Source organism: Ostrea edulis, chromosome 6, assembly GCF_947568905.1.
Source record: "Ostrea edulis chromosome 6, xbOstEdul1.1, whole genome shotgun sequence".
In the NCBI taxonomy this organism is placed as follows: Eukaryota; Metazoa; Mollusca; class Bivalvia; order Ostreida; family Ostreidae; genus Ostrea; species Ostrea edulis.
Window position 1 is genome coordinate 10,579,166 of NC_079169.1, and position 17,590 is coordinate 10,596,755.

Consider the following 17,590-nt stretch of genomic DNA (forward strand, 5'->3'; position numbering starts at 1 on the left):
GGTAACTTTTTTTCTTTTAAGCATTCAGATTACATGTATTATTGTAAAATTATCAAGGAATTTTCCTAAACATTCGTGGTATGAAAAGTTCTAAAATTTCAGTGAAAATGTGATTTTCATGTCTTGTTAACAGGTCATTATTAAATTGTGACCTGTCAGGTATAACACATGTTAACCTGGTTAAGGTGTTTATTTAATTCACATCCAATATGTTCACTCAAAGTCTTTGACTTATTATTGAACCACTCTTCACCTACTTAGTACTACTCATTAAGTCAATTATAAGGGGTGATAAATTGGAGGAGAAAACTGAGTTTTCTACTGTTTTTATAATCAATGATTGGATAATTAGAGGGGCTTATAAATGTGAAATCCTAGAAATGCTAATAGAGAGCACCTGTTTTGTAACTGTGACAGATTACCAATATATCCTGTGGAGTCTCTCAAACTGTGAAACCAAACAATACCTGTGTTAGTCCTTTGATGTAAGAAACTTGAGATCTCCTTCCCTTACCTAAATCACTTCATACATGCATGGCATACAGATCCTTTGTTTGGAGGAAAACTGCTGTCATTTTTTGGTGTAAATATACAATTATTTGTTTAATATTTTCCCTCTTTTGAAATGATAAACAATAATTATGCAATTGTTTGATATATTTTCTCTCTTGTAAAATGATAATCATATCTGATAATTATTGCATCATTAGTAAAATATTTGGATTTAATTTCTTTATTTTAAAGGTAAGCAAACATAAATATCCTGGAGTAATGTACATGCTATTGATTTTTTAAAGTCCCTCTGGGGACCCGGTTATTAGAAGAAGCTCCATGTAAAGGAATTGTACTAACCATTCTAACAGCTGGCTTTGGAACAGGTGTTGCAGGGCATTGTATGGGAGATGTGAAATTCTATTGGCTGTCCTGAGTAGCCTTGAGCCAATCAGAGCACATGTAGCATAGTTCAAACTCTGTTGTTGTACTTTGTTTAGATACCCATGTGTAGTTTTGGCCAACATGTCTGTTATGTATTGAATATATAAGGGACATTACTTATATTGGCAAGTGTTGGATTTCTAGGAGGACAGATTAGTGGAACTATCTTTGATAGTCTGTGATTAACTTAATGTTGTATGGTGGATTAGCCAATGTCTTAGGAGAAGTGACCACCCAATGCATAGTGTAAACAAACTCACTGTCCAAGCCAGCATGTTCTAAAGATGTAGACTGGGATAACACAGAGATAGACATATGATTTGCTGATAGAAAACTAAGTAAAGAGTTGCTTAATTGATGCAGGTTAATTATCTCCCTCCTCCATCCACCAGGCAAACAGGAAGTGTCCAGTGTAACATCAGTGATAGTGCTTGTTTAGTGCTGTTACACACAGAGGATTTTGTAATGTGAAGATTTTGTTAGGAGGTTAAGTGGTGCTATGTTAACCTGAATAATTTGGAATATTGACCTGCAGTCAATGCTGTGTAATCTCTGGTATACTGTATGGATGACCTACTCAAAGCCAGAAAGATGAAAATGACAAATCTCACCCTGGGTGATCTGTACTGTGATGACAAGAGCCCATTGTCTGAGGTAAAAATATACCATGCTATTTAACGGTCATATATTGCTGGGGGGATTTACAAAAGAACTAGGAATTATACATTTATATAGATGATTAATCATGATGGATGTTCATAGACATGCTCTCTCTGACTTCATACATATTTTATTTTTTAAAAACTTCATAGAATCTATAGCATGGAAATAAATATGATTAAGGTATTGAAACAGTTCAATTCTTAGAACTGATGATTGTGCAGGGTACTGTGTTGTGTTGATATAAATCTTACCTGCAATATTAATATCCACTTTTCTGTATTTGGAATATTCTGAACAATATGCCTAAATGTCCATTGTACAATCAAGTTACAAATTGTTATTACCAAATGATGTGAATGCAAACTGTTTTCAATTAGAATTATATCATGCCTTCCCCTTTTGTTTTGTGAAACAGAATGTTTGTCTGGTAGGGAAATCCGGAGGGAGGGAATGATTACAAGGCAAATGTATTTAGGAATGCATTAAAATGGGGGTAGATATGGGTTAAAAAGAGAAGAAATTCAGCAGATTAAGAACTGATGCAACAGAACAGACAGAAATACTAATATGATTGTGAAGTAAGCAAATGATCTTGTCGGGGCAGGGGCATGTCACCATTGGGTATCCTTGATCTGGATCAGTAGATAAAAAGTCTTGAATTCATTGGTGAAACAGACAGAAAAATCCGGGCTCTTGATGTATTATATATGATGCACTAATTTATCACTGTGAACCATAACATGTTAAAAGTCAACGACATGGGCACTGAATAGATGGTAGGACAGGAGAATATTTAGTGAAGTAGAATATTATTCATCTGCTTTTTCCCGAAGAAAAGGTACCTTGTAGTTTATATATGAATTCGCATCGAAATTGATAGACAGGGGTTCCTAGTAGATTACATTTGTAGAAATACTATGATTTGTATCTACTATCCAACGTAGAGAAAACAAGTGCCCTAATCAAGTTAGACTGGGAACCTGGGCAGAGCAGGAGCCAGGCATATGTTTCTGCTTTGAAAGAATAACAGCTAAGCCATCACTTCAATGTCTGCACAATGTCTTCCACCAAGGCCAAAAAAAAATCTCCCCTGGCATCCACTACAAATAATGCCATCAGTTTTATTTCTTATCTTTAAAAAAAAAACCCAAGAACTTGGAATTTGTATATGGCTGGCTGACCAGGACAGACCTAATAAAAAAAACCTCTCCCTGAGTGATGTCATTGGCTGTGTTTTATTTACCTATATATCAAACTTGCTGGACAACTACATTGGTTAGTGCATGTTTTACCAGCTATAAAGTTTGTTTATTTAGGCTGGCCAGACATGCTGAGAGACAGCTTACATAATATGCTGTTATACAGTGGGGATTAATAATGAAATTAATTTTTTTAATTGTCTTCTGGCTAATTTGAGGTTTTTTTTTTACCTCTGTGTGAATGTTATCACTAGTATTCGAATGGTCTGCTTGCTTTTCACATTGGTGGTGTAAATAAAGCAGCAGTTTATATAGAGGCCCTAATCTGTCCACAGTTTGATTATAACACTTATTTGTTGTTTGTTTGGATAAATTCTTCAGAAAGTAAGGGACATGTTTGGGAACCTAGGATGAATGGTAATGCTTGTCTTGAAATGATTAACTGTGTTTGTCCCCTGATAAACATTTCACTTAAATCCGTCATTTTCCTATGAGAAAAACCTTGTGGTTTTTGGTCACTCTTGGTTTATAACTGAAACGTCATTCTTTTTCCTGTCCTTCAAGGAATGTGCAAATTGTTGATGCTTGGTTTTAATTTGAATATGTACATGATCCCCTCAAGTAGCAAGTCACACTTAAGCCAAACCTCTAAGAAATTTGTCAACTTACCAAATTATTTTTCTCAAAATGTCTGACACGTTTATCTATCATTAGAGATGAAAATAATTAAGGAATGCATTACATAGATCTTCTAGCTAAAATGCTGTCAAGAAACTCATGTAAGTGATTGCACTTAAAAAGAAAGGTGACCAGTCCTGGAAATAAATTAATTGATAAGGTGTAAAAATGACTGGAGGGGAATGTAAAAGATATCAGTTTTCTTATTTAAACAGCCATTTTCCCTCCTCTTTCAGGGCTCCATGTGATTTATATTGACCATTAATTTACAGTTGGCTCACAAGTGTACTGAGTAGCAGTCATTATGGACCTTTAAAAATGATACTTTTCTACTACTTATGTGGTTACAAAACAACTCACAACCAAATCTGGAACATAACATGTATCGACAAAACATCATATCTGAAGAGGTGCTCTATGTGAATGGTATAGAGTGACTGTTTCCTTTGTTGAAGTGTTGTAATGAGACCTGTTTCCCACATTCTAACTCCTTGTCCCCTCTTTATAACTGTAAATGGCTGCTTAACTTTGATCTGTCTAGGAAATCTTTTGTTTCCAGAAATTAAGAAACTTGCAGATCCTAAAGTAGATTTTCTTATAAAGATGAAATGCTGGGAGCTCTGTAGGGGAGCTGGGGATTTTTCTTGTCTTGTAGATAAGGGGTCTTAATCCAGAATTTAGATGTATGATAAAACCTTTTGTTAGATAAATAAATTCCATTCCAACCTTATTTTTCAATTCCCTCATTTTTTGATTGAAAAATTAATTAAAGGTAAGGAATATACCTTCAGAGAAGACAACACAATTTACTATGTAATGTAAAAAAAAAAGTCTTGGCCACATTAAATATGAGTTTGAGAAGGGCGATTGTGATTTATAAACATTTTAAATTATCTTGTAGCATGCAATCATTATAAATCTTTGTAAAATTGTAAGCTGTGAATTCAGAGTGTGATCTAGAGGAGGGTGTTCATCAACCTGTGGTTTGAAATCTCTTGAAAATGTCCTGTTTATGCTGGAGATGAATTTTTCAGCAATAGTTTGATAAATAGGAAAGTATAAATATTTAGTTTAGGAAGCCTGAACAATGCTAAGTGTTATCTGGTGTGGGGTACCTGTAACTCTGGTGTCAGGGTGACCTAGTAAGGTCTCTATCAACAGTCTGTATCATGTTTGACCTGGAAATTTGTTGTAAAAAGGCTAATATTTTACATCTTCAAGCCTATGCATTCTAATTGGATCTTTCTTAGTCAGCATGGTCAGAGACCAGCATTATTAAATTCTTGTTTTGTGTTTCAGATGATGGAGTACAGGGAGGCTCCTGCTAGTCCCGGGGCATCCAGTGTCCACAGCCTGGATAATGGAGGGATGGACAATTTGGGATCCCCCACCACTCCATCCTCACCCACTCCCACGGCCCCCGTAGAAATCCCAGACGAGCGCTTGCCAAACGAGCTTTTAGATGAAATCTGTGAGGATATTGGGATGAAGGAGGGAATGGAGCTAGATTTTGTGGAGTTCCTTATGGAGCAAGATATGGTGGACCCCCAAGTGTACATGACCCCAGAGGCTATACGGAACACACTGTCATCAGTAGCTTCTACGCCGGCAGCACAGACCCACAGTGGTATGAAGTCAGCCCCACAGCCTCAAGTGACTTCTACTCCCAAGAACACTGACAGTAACTGGGCATCCAGAGGATGCAGCAGTCCTACAACTACTTACTCCGTGGCTTCCAGCACAAATTGCACTGTGGCAACTTCTAGTGGGTCAAGCAGTCCGGTAGCTAAGAGGTTCCACCTGTCAACATCAGGGCCCTCCAGTCCTGTGCGGACCACAGCTCCTCCACTTTCGCCACATGGAGGAGTTTTTAAGGCACCACCCACCCCACCCACACCTAGACGCTCCTCCCAATCTCAGCAAAGTATTGCTTCACCCAGCATATCCAGTACAGTTGGGCCTCAGGTACAGAGACCATATTCCCCTGCCAGTGTGCCTTTATCTCCCTCACAGAAATCCACGCCATCTCAGTTCAACCAGACCCCAGGTCAGACACAGATGGCCCCACCCAAGTCTATTCCACCACACATGCATAGGCAAAACAGCCAGCACAGCTACCAGAGGCTGGGGAGACCAGCACCTCCCAATGTCAACATACAAAACATGCCCCAGCAGCAAAAGTGGGCAGGTCCACCCAGCGGTCAGATGCCTAATGGCATGATGAGCAATCAGCAGTGTTCTATGAACAACTTGGGGTATTCTAGTAACCAACAGTACCAGAGGTCAATGGACCCTTCATGTACCAATGGATACTATTCAGGTATTGATGATGCATAATGTAGTCCAGGATTGTATCATTACTTATAAAGCAAACACTTATACTGGGAAATTTTCAATTTTTATATTCAACCTCATCCTGAACGGCCAAACTTAGATTTATTCATTACCCTAAAGTGATTTCAGGCAAAGTTGGGCAAAACTACAACTGAAAATGTCCTGGTATACAGTGATTGTTTTATAACGTGTTTCAAAATTACATCAGTGTGTGTCAACTTTATATATGGTCTTAGTATATAGCTTATTTCCACAAATACTTTTTGAAAGAATCTGTAATTGTTTGATGATGAAAGCATTGAATTGTAGGAGATACAAGTGGTGTTAGAATGTATGGGTCTTCAACAGTGTCCTCAACCGTCCCGTCCACTGCTTCATCCGCGCAGACAGCCATCCACTCTCACTCATACAACAACCGTCAGCCCATGCAAAACATGCCTCCTCAGCAGCAGAAGACTGTCCATTTCAGTGATCTGCAAGGGCATCAACAAAATGGAGTACCGCTCCAGAGACAGAACTCTACAGGATACAATCAAGGCTATGAGTCCAGTGACTGTGATTTAGAAAATGAGTTTAGTCAGAGAAATGTGCCATCTAAGATCATGCCTCGCCTAACACCCTCCATGAAGTCTGACATTGCTCCCTATATGGTTCCTGGCAATAACAATGGATCCATGAGTCCTTATGGAGACTACTCCAGGGGAAGCAATAGTCGTCCAGGGAGTGGCGATAATCCTATGGTTTCTATGCAAAATGACTATTTTTCACAAAAGCCTGGTGAAATATATAATGTGGATGATAATCAGAATTCAATGCACATGAATAATTACAATAATTCTGTACAACACCCACAACAAAGTGACATTCAAGAACCGGGATACAGACCTTCTTGTTCAGGGGGTGCTCCTATAGGAATGCAGCCTCTAAGACATTATGATGGACCAAACTGTGGCCTGCCACAAGGAGAGGCATTAGGGGATCTCATGTACATGGATAGAACCGATGCATACAAAATCGCCATGGGATATTGTGATACTCAATATGAACCACAAGGACAAAACATGAACAACAGCTGTATGAACATGGACCAAAAAATTATCAATTCTAATCCAGGGTACCCAGGTGAAAATTACTGTCAAAATGCTATGCAAAATAATGGACCACGTGGTATTCCTATGCAAAATTCTCACATGATGGGAGGCCCACCCCAGGGCAACATGTCTGGCAGTTATGATCAAAGTCAATTTAACAATCGTTTGCACCCAAGTGCCAATATGAACAATCCAATGTATTCAAATCCACAAACGCCGATTAGTGCTGAAAACATGCAGTGTCAGAACCCTGGAGTGAACGGACAGAACTGGGTCGGACCACAGCCCCCAGGGATGCATTCCAAACCTCCACACCAGGCAATGTCTCAGGGAATGAGCATGCACCCGCAACAAGGCATGCAGACCCCTGGGTCCAGCCCCCTGCCTCCCTGCACTCAGCCAAACTGCCAGAGTTGTAAAACAGGTTCTCCTCACCGGCCTCCCATGTTGGCATCACAACAGACGTTCATTCAACATCTCATTTCCGACCGTTCTAATGCCTTCCGCTCTCATCCTCTCTTTCCTTTACTACGAGATCTCATCATTGCGGATATGAACTTTTGTTCTCCAAGCTTTCCTTACCAACTCATAAGTAATCTACCCGCCGATTTCGACAAGCTATTGCAGAATTTCCTATCTCGGAACCCACCTTCAGGAACATATCAAGGCAATTTTGCAATAGAGAGTGTCATTATGGATGCCCTGAAGTATGCTCATCACTGCCTTATAGGTTAGTACGAATGTTTAAATCATTGTGTAGTAAGATTGTGCGAGATTTTCTTAAGTTAACTATGAGTTTGTATTCATGCTCTACTGTATCTAATTTTACACAGTATCAGTAGCTAAAAAAAAATTAAACCTAAAAGTTAAAAAGTTTTATTGTTCTAAAAATTCAGGTTTATTGGATTGCATTTCATAAACATAGACTAGTAAAAAAGATTTATGATTGGAAAAATTCAGAATTTATGTTTCAAAAGTAGACATTTAATTTGTCTTGCAGTGAGCCAAAGGCTTCTAAATTCATCCAAAATAAATAATGGTGAATCAGTAATGAATTGTATAAAATTTCATGAGTCGTACATTACCCTTTCTAATTCTCTGCCAGAATATGAAATTACCAGAGGATGTAAACAGTTTAATGCTATTCAGACAGGAATAATTGCCCACCAATGTATCTTGTGAAATCAAATAAATGTTTTGTGCAACATTTTTACCTGGTCAATGGATGAAATGCTGCACAGAAGTGTTATCGGTAGGGCATTAGGAAATTCAACATTGATTTTCACTTTTTGTCATAGCTGACGTAATTTTTCTGTGGTTGATATAAAGAACCAGAAATTTTATATTGATGCAATTGATCTTCAGGGGAGGTAATAATAGGAATTTTACTCCCTGAACCTGCAGCCTATACAAAGCTTTATCGACAAAATTGAAACTTAAAGACAACATCTCCTCTCTGTTGATATGCTAAGTTTCCAATTACAAAATGGTTAGTCGGATTAAATTGATTGCAAGAACCTTTGATGAAGTTATTAGAGCGACCTTTTGAGAGCATTAGTGGTGAAGTATTATCTTTCGTGGTGAAAAAGAATTTACCTCTTTATCATCAGAAATTTGATGATACTTTCTTCATTCGATAACTAAGCGAGTGCTTTTTGTTTGAGAAATAATAAGATTTGCAATAAAGTGTATTATACCATTTGTGATATAGTTCCTATGATACTAAAAATAAAATCCATTCCAATCATTTGAGTGTAGTATCTGAAGTGATAGATAAGACTGTTGGTCAGTGTGACGTTGAGTGTAGTATCTGAAGTGATAGATATGACTGTTTGTCAGTGTGACGTTGAGTGTAGTATCTGAAGTGATAGATAAGACTGTTTGTCAGTGTGACGTTGAGTGTAGTATCTGAAGTGATAGATAAGACTGTTGACCAGTGTGACGTTGAGTGACTGAGTGTAGTATCTGAAGTGATAGATAAGACTGTTGACTAGTGTAACATTGAGTGTAGTATCTGAAGTGATAGATAAGACTGTTGACTAGTGTAACATTGAGTGTAGTATCTGAAGTGATAGATAAGACTGTTGACCAGTGTGACGTTGATTGTAGTATCTGAAGTGATAGATAAGACTGTTGGTCAGTGTGACGTTGAGTGTAGTATCTGAAGTGATAGATATGACTGTTGGTCAGTGTGATGTTGAGTGTAGTATCTGAAGTGATAGATAAGACTGTTGACTAGTGTGACATTGAATGTAGTATCTGAAGTGATAGATAAGACTGTTGACCAGTGTGACATTGAATGTAGTATCTGAAGTGATAGATATGACTGTTGACCAGTGTGACGTTGAGTGTAGTATCTAAAGTGATAGATATGACTGTTGGTCAGTGTGACGTTGAGTTTAGTATCTGAAGTGATAGATAAGACTGTTGACTAGTGTGACGTGGAGTGTAGTATCTGAAGTGATAGATAAGACTGTTGACTAGTGTGACATTGAGTTTAGTATCTGAAGTGATAGATATGACTGTTGGTCAGTGTGACGTTGAGTGTAGTATCTGAAGTGATAGATAAGACTTTTGACTAGTGTGACGTGGAGTGTAGTATCTGAAGTGATAGATAAGACTGTTGACTAGTGTGACATTGAGTGTAGTATCTGAAGTGATAGATAAGACTGTTTGTCAGTGTGACGTTGAGTGTAGTATCTGAAGTGATAGATAAGACTGTTGACTAGTGTGACGTGGAGTGTAGTATCTGAAGTGATAGATAAGACTGTTGACTAGTGTGACGTGGAGTGTAGTATCTGAAGTGATAGATAAGACTGTTGACTAGTGTGACGTGGAGTGTAGTATCTGAAGTGATAGATAAGACTGTTGACTAGTGTGACATTGAGTGTAGTATCTGAAGTGATAGATAAGACTGTTGACTAGTGTGACATTGAGTGTAGTATCTGAATTGAGAGATAAGACTGTTGGTCAGTGTGACGTTGAATGAAGTATCTGAAGTGATAGATAAGACTGTTGGTCAGTGTGACATAGATTTTCCTATTAAGACGTCACTTGAATTGAGGTGTATGAATCTTCTTGATCTTGTACACATTGACGTCTCATCAGCCATGTGCAGCCATTAATTTTAGATGATAGGATATTTTAGGTTTGAAGTGTCACCTATTCACGAGTTCTTGTGTTAAAAAAAAAAAATCATGTGAAGTGACATGTTCTCTTATGAAATTATATATTAATTGCTTTGAGTAAATTACATAAACAACACTGTAAGGTGAATATACATGCAGTCAATTGTTAATATTTAAAAGCCTTTTGATGAAGATTAAAAAGAATATTGAGAAAGGGTAAGACTGATTTGTTTTTCTTCAGAGAAAATTCGGGATAGACAGGAACAAGACAAAGTCAGTAAGAGCACGTCTAAATCCTTGAGTGCCATCGAAGAATTTTGTGAAAAGTTTGACCGCTCAGTCCGGCAAAACATCATCAAGGTACACATCTAAATACGTCATATATGAAATATGCATAGGACAGAAATATGACTGATTATCATATATAATGAACAGTAGGTGCTATCTCAATCATTCAGTTGTATTATGTTTCAGGTCTTTTTACTGTAGATAATTTTGGGATTGAATATTTTGTTGAGTTTTGTGAGGGGAGGAGCTATAATACGTAGTAATATTGATGTTTTGTTGAATTTTTCACTGTCTGACAAATTATTGTTAGAGTAAGTTTCATCACAGTCAGGACAGTAATAGTCTAAAAACTCTGAATTTATCTATTTCCCTGGCCTTGTGCTTGTTACCTAATGCTTTAGAATGAAGTATTGAGTTACTTAAAGGCATGGCCTGTGTTTTATAGGCACTCAAATAACATACTTTCAAAAGAAGCAGTCAGGGTTCTGGTCATGTTTAATATTGGAGATCTGATATCTTTAAGTGGGCAAAATTTCACAAGTAATTTCCCAACAAGAATAAAAAATCTTGATGTAGAAAATACTGACAATGGTAGCTTTAAGGCTCCTATTCAGCCATTGACCATGAATAAGAAGAACATTTTTGAAATACAATCCTTTCATTGAGTGGGGTTAGATGTGGGGAGACAGCTTTCCTCGACCTGTTGATTCAGTGAAAATTTACACTAGAAAGCATTATCAGGTATTGTTCCCTACCAGTAGGAGAAGGTATGTCTGTACAGAAAGGAAAGAATAGAGCCAGATAGCAGTGATGGGAGTTAGCAAATTATTTCCCAGGATTGACAAGTCATTTCAACATATTCCAATTTACACTTTAAAAAAAAAAGAGTAGACATTGCAAGTGGTAACATTATATAAAGCTTATACCATCACTTTTATATAACATCATTTGAAATTCAAGTTGATCATTTTCTTTTTAAATTAAGTTTGCAAGTGCAAAGATTTTGAAATCAAATTTGATCATTTACTTAGTTAATTAAACTTTAAAAATGTACAGAAATGTAATCATTTCTGCCATAGGAAATCTGAGCACTATTTGTATAAAGCATTACTAGTGTGGGTCATGTGCGATGTTGGCAATATCCCCTTTTGAATGCTTGAAATCCACCTATTATTACTCCTGGCTTTATTTTTCTATGGGACTTTGTCAGGGTTTAGAAAAGTCTACCTGGGCTAGGGCACAGGAAATGATTCATTCACCCTGATTTAGATGTCCTAGATATGAATTTATGGCCGCTGTAACATAAATGTGTGTTTGTCAGTCTTGTTTTCATCATGCTGGATGTCTGTGTAGGAGTAACTAAACTAGGCCTGCATAATTTAAGAAACAATTAAATTTATCATGACATCAAAGTAATTAGATATATGCTGCAAACCTGCATGAGTTAGAAATTATACTGTAATAGTGCTCCATTTACAGCGGTATTGTATGACAGAATCCTAAATATGAAAAGTGGGTATTGGTTGGCTGACTGATTGTGTTTATGTAACAGTTGATTCAAGGTTAGTGTATGGGGACAAAGGGAAACTGCTTATCTTGACAATCTGTAACTTAATCATCTGATGCCTGTCATGTTTACTATAAACAGAGAGGTAACAATCTGTAGACATAGAAGGGGGGATCTCCTCAATCCATTATTTATATACACGCAATTATGTCACCAAATATGATTTAAACCCCCCCATAATAAATCTCTGCACTGTACTATCTTTGTTAAGGTTCAATGCTTGACTTGCACAAAACACAAGCTTGTCGATCAAACTGGTTGACATGATGGTGATCGGAACATGCTACAGCATTGTGTTTCTGTTTGTGTGGTCTTGGTGCTAGTTCTACTTTCCCGCCCATTTCTAATACCCTTCAACAGAGAAGAATTCACCCGTAGCATTTAATCAGACAAGTTCTCCTCCTTAAATTGATGGAATTCCTAAACAAGTGGCTGTTTGGTTTGGGGGAAGGCGGAGAAGATTAAAGTGCCTGATTGTGTTGGCTACTCGGCCAGTAGACCATGTTTGTATAGGTAACATTCAACAGCTCCCCTGAATGGAACATGTTAAAAACGGACCAAGTACAAGTGTTCACAATGTTTAAAACTTTTCCTTTCTTACCCAGTCAAAGTACACTATACTGGCCATATATAGAAATTATTAATTAATTCTAAAGAATTTTAATAGAAATGGATGAATGATAGAGAGAGAGAGAGAGCTGGTGCAAAATGAGTAGACCCCATATCACTGGTACAATTTCACAAGTCACATCACTGCAACATTTGACCCTAGATGCGAGTAGATCTTTAATTGTAGCTACTTAGTTGGTTTACCCACAAAGGAATACCATCAAATTCATAATTTTGTGTGCAGATTGAAATGCAAGCACATGCTAGAAAAAATTTACTCCTAGTAAGTAACCCACATGCCTTAGGATTATGGGGTTTGCAGGAGAAAGGTGGAGCAAGTGCCAAGAGTTTCTTATTTCTATTTGAACATTGTCTGAAGAGATTCTTTACATGTGGTTTCTGAGTAACTGTTAAAAAATAGGAGAAAAAATAAATAGCAGGTGCAGTAAACTTCCTGACATGCAACTGTGTATGTTTGTGTTATAAAGGCATCCTTAGTTCAAAACACATGATCCAGTTCTTTGTTTTGGGTTCAATGAGAGTGGCATCAGAAAGAGAACACTCTAGGAAAATGTGTTAACACAGAATCTACATCAGCTTTTAGCTGTCAAACACCGGGGTTAAGAGTTATTCCCCTTTGGCTTATTTTTACTATAGTCTAACTAGTGCAATGTTTGCATATGTGGGCTACTTGGAGGGAGATGGAATGAGAGATTAGCTGAAGCATGACACAGTGTTGTATGCTCTCGGTTTCTGGTGTGTGTTATTTATTTTTTGCCTAGCTATAGGAAGGTTTGACTGACACACACATACAACTAATTTCGGTACGATAGACATCTTTTCCTGTCCAGTTCAGTAAGAACCTGCCATGGGGAACTAGGTTAGACATGACTGCAGGCCCCTGGTTGAGTCACACAGCTGATAAGGTTTCATTATAACACATTCATCCCAGGGATTTTTTTAAAATGAATAATTCTCTTATCAGAAAATTGAAAAGCCAAAAAGCTGTGTTGACTTGGTAGGTACAACATAAATTACAACACTTACTGTAGACATTAAATGTCAGATTTCTTTGTGGTTGAAGTCTAAACTCTGTGCAGTTATGAATATGAAAACATTTCTTGTTAGGTTTTGTGAGGCCTTGTTCAAAACGCATACCGGTACCAGTAGGAAACTCGTCTACTAATTAGGTTGTAAAAGTCAACAACAAATGTAACGCAGTATGTTCTGATATTTATTTGGGCCCTTGAAATTGAATTACATTTAAAGTTAATAAGCTTTGTATTGGGGGTTTCAGCCAGCAACTTTCCAGCTGCCAAACCACAACGGAGCGGTAAGCTCATCAAGCTTGCCTGGCCAACCAATTGGAGGAAACATGACCCCCACCATGGGCACTCCCACGAAGGACCACAAGTATTCAGAGATGGATAGCATGATGGTATATTCTCTTCATTATTAACAACCCTCCAGTGCTTTTCATCAGTTTGAAATATCTGTAGACTTTATAATACTCTGTCCACAGTTAGAAATTTAATTTGTGTTTTATTCACAAAACCTATATTTAAATGAGTAATGTGCAACATATTATGTAATGCAGTCAGTAATAATGATTCATTATGCAGATGAATGTTGAAGGTTAAATTTGGGTCTTTGAGTGTGGAAATGCATAATGAAAAATTATGACTATGTGCTAAAAGGTATTCATTTGTTCATGTAACAAGTAATTAGAGGGGGGAAGTAGAAATTTCCAGCAACAACAAATTGAGTCCATGCAATATGTAAATTCTGTTTGGATAAATTTCAGATGCAGGGTTTGTTTTCTTCACCAAATGCAAAGAAAGGCCTAGATCTGAGCGTTATGTGTTCACCACATTTCAAGTCGCTGAAGGATCTGGCGGACTGCAGTGACTCAACTAGCATTGTCAGCAGCAGCAGTAATCACGGAAAGTCCGAGTCCAAAAAACACCCTAGTCTGCCCAAAGAGGTAACCACTGTCTTACAAGCATCATTATATACATCAAGCTGAATAGAACATCTTCCCTCCTGTACAGCACAGGCCTTTGTTTGCAGTACAGACTAGTATTTTAAGTCTGTCACAAATTGTAACAGTAAAAAATCTCTGAATATATGAATTCTTTCCGTCAATGCTCACTCTTGATCGTATAAAGAATTCCTAAGGACTATTCCAGCAAAAAAACGTGGTGGGGGGGGGGGGGGGGGGAAGCAACCTTTACATTAGTTTCTCTCTGCCACCCCACCCACAGAATAACTGAAAACACCTCAACCATCTGTAGTATTCAATCCATTGTCATTAATACAAGCTTTCATTGTTTTTTGTGGTTTTGCCAATCCATGAAATCAAGTGATCAACAAAGTTACTCTTCTTTCTTATGAATGAAGGAGCTTTTTATGAGATTTCACATCAGCATAACTACTTTTCAACAAATCCAGAAATTTGATACAATATGTGCTCAGCTATTTATGATTAAGGCACTGCATCTGACAGATTTCTTAGACAAGTGACCAGGTTATGGTTTTCATAGTAATGTCGTCAAGTTTTTAATTGGTCCATTTCCTGAAAACTATTAATACAAATCTGGCTTACCTGAACGATATATCTGGATGCGATATCATTATGATTTGCAAGATGCATCTTTCAGGACGAGTGACCTGGTTAAAGTTTTACAGCTGGTCCATTTCTCAGTAACTACAGTTTCTATGTGTTTGGAATTTCATTATGATGTCATTAAATCTTTGTTTCTTATAATGAAATGTATAACTCCATTGTGCTTTACATGAACCTCCACTCTGGAAGGATTCCCACATTAAATTGACAGATGTATGATTGCTTAGCTTCAAGAACCTGCACAGCAAGCTCTGTTGTCTTCTGACAACTCTTGTTTTCAATATTTTGGTTTTCAAAGTCAACAGTACTAGTCAAATAAGGAAGTGATACTTTCCATTTTGCAAGAATTTGCTGAGAGTGGATGTTGACAAAATACATGAACTTTAAAACATAAAATTAGGAATAGATTTTGGTAATGTGAGATCCAGTTTAATTCCCAATGGCTTTTATTGATAGGCTTCCCTTGCTGTTTTGAATTCAGATACTCCGGGAAAAAATCATGAAATTGTAATTGCTATTTCATAATTCATCTATAGAATTTTGAATGAAATCTTAAATACAATGTGTGTACAAAATCAACAAAAAATATTTGTGGCCCCCCCCCCCCCCCCCCCCCCCCCTTGACTAATTTGGGGGAAGTGGATATAATATTGTCCAAAATAATCACTACCAACACACCAAAATGTGGATATTGGCTGGACTAGTTCTATTATTATCTATGTAAGAAAGTTCTAAATTCTGCTTATCATTCCAGTTTAAATGAACCAGGTTGAATTTAGATCTCAATCTCTCATATATTGAAGTATGTGAAGAGTCCTTTCTTAAATTTGAGGGTTTTTTTAGGCTGTGGCCATCATGTTGGAATGGTTAAGACAACACAAAGACAATCCCTACCCCAACGATGATGAAAAGGCAATGTTAATTAAACAAACGGGACTGACTATCAATCAAATCAATTACTGGTTCACAAATGCACGAAGAAGAATTCTACCAAAGTGGGCCCAGCAGTGTAAGTGAGATGGAATTCTGCCCTGAATTGCTCAATTTCGGGAGGAAATGGCTTAGAATTCTCGGATTTGCACATATCACCCTTCAGTGCCTGGAGTTTTAGTCCAAGGAAGGTAACTCCTACAACTTCCTGCATGTGGCGAGAAAGTCTGGTGTCTGGAGTGGACAGTACACATCAGCATTTTGAGACAGCATTCAGAGATATTTGATTAATGTGTTCATTGTCCATGACAATTCTTGGTTAGTGCTTTGTTTACAAATCTATTTAGAGTATTTTGTGATCTAGGATAATATCAAAGCCTTTGTACTGCTATGCACAGAAGTTAGCATTGCGTTTCTCTGTGATTGTAAACGGTCCTAGAAGGACTTTTTATTTTGTAAGTATTGTGTCCTAAGGACTAGTACGTTTTATTTATTTGTAGATTTAGGGGGGGGAGAGAGAGCTGTTACCAAAGATATGTGTGTAAATTCTACCAAAGTAAGCAATAACTGGGGTTGTTTTTTGAGCTCCACACCGCTCTATGTGTGGCTTTTACTCCGAATTGATGTAGTATTTATGGTTACCTGTAACACTTATTTAATATTTAATATCCTATTTTATAAGGACACAAACTTGAAAAACACTCTTAGTTTCAGTGTTTCTGTCAAATATTTTACCGATTTTTTTTTTTTTTTAAATTTTTTTTTTACACTTTTAAGTGACATGCATGTATTTTTATTTATTTATTTTTTTAAGATGTTCTTTTTTTTTGTCAATTTAAGACAAATTAACGACCAGAGAGATCAAAGCATGCATAAGGTGAATACTAAAGAATGTGCCAAACACATCTCCTGTTTGTCTTGTATTCCGCGAGAATTTGGTGCAGTTTGTAACATGTAGATATAGCAATAAGAATACTCAGTTTGACTTGTTTTAGTTATAAGTATGAAATGTAGTCATTATAAACAAATTAACCTGATCTGTTCCAAATCTTCAGGGAGGTTAATGTAGTTAAAAAGGAGGAGTTCCTAAAGTAACATAGGATTCTCTTCTTTTTCCCCCGATAAGTCAGAATTTGTAGCTTATCGAGGCCTTGGCATTTCTCTGATGCTCTTTTCAAAGAATTGTAGACCTCAGCAGAGTTTGTATATAGAGTGTACATTGAAGTCATTATCATATTATGAAGTCGTTTTTTTATCTTTCTTAGAGTTTTATTGTAAGAGTTTATCACAGTTTTATATAATGCATGTACATGAATGAATGGGCTTGGTATTCCATTTCACAGTATATGTGTTTGTAACATTTTTGTTTAGAATTGTGATTTTTATAGATGGGTGTTTTTTTTTTACTGCAGTATTGAAAGCATACACTTTTGCTGTTTTATTTTCATCAGTCTTTTAATTTAGGGTTGTTTTTTTTTTTTTTTTTTGTTACTTGAACAATTGATGCATTTTACAATATTTTTTAAAAGAGATTTTTTTGA

General features: G+C 36.9%; 1 protein-coding gene across 2 annotated transcripts in view; it reads left to right on the forward strand.

The window, feature by feature from the left end:
- LOC125645987 (uncharacterized) overlaps positions 1–17,590 on the forward strand; it is a 58,067-nt gene that overhangs the window by 39,804 nt on the left and 673 nt on the right. For both annotated transcript variants that reach the window (XM_048872068.2, XM_048872067.2), the window contains 6 exons: positions 4,776–5,796; positions 6,120–7,631; positions 10,271–10,389; positions 13,791–13,931; positions 14,298–14,477; positions 15,963–17,590. The exon at positions 15,963–17,590 is cut by the window's right edge and continues 673 nt beyond it. In XM_048872068.2, coding sequence (XP_048728025.2) covers positions 4,776–5,796; positions 6,120–7,631; positions 10,271–10,389; positions 13,791–13,931; positions 14,298–14,477; positions 15,963–16,136 — 3,147 coding nt within the window. In that variant the 3' untranslated portion in view covers positions 16,137–17,590. The remainder of the gene's footprint in view (positions 1–4,775; positions 5,797–6,119; positions 7,632–10,270; positions 10,390–13,790; positions 13,932–14,297; positions 14,478–15,962) is intronic.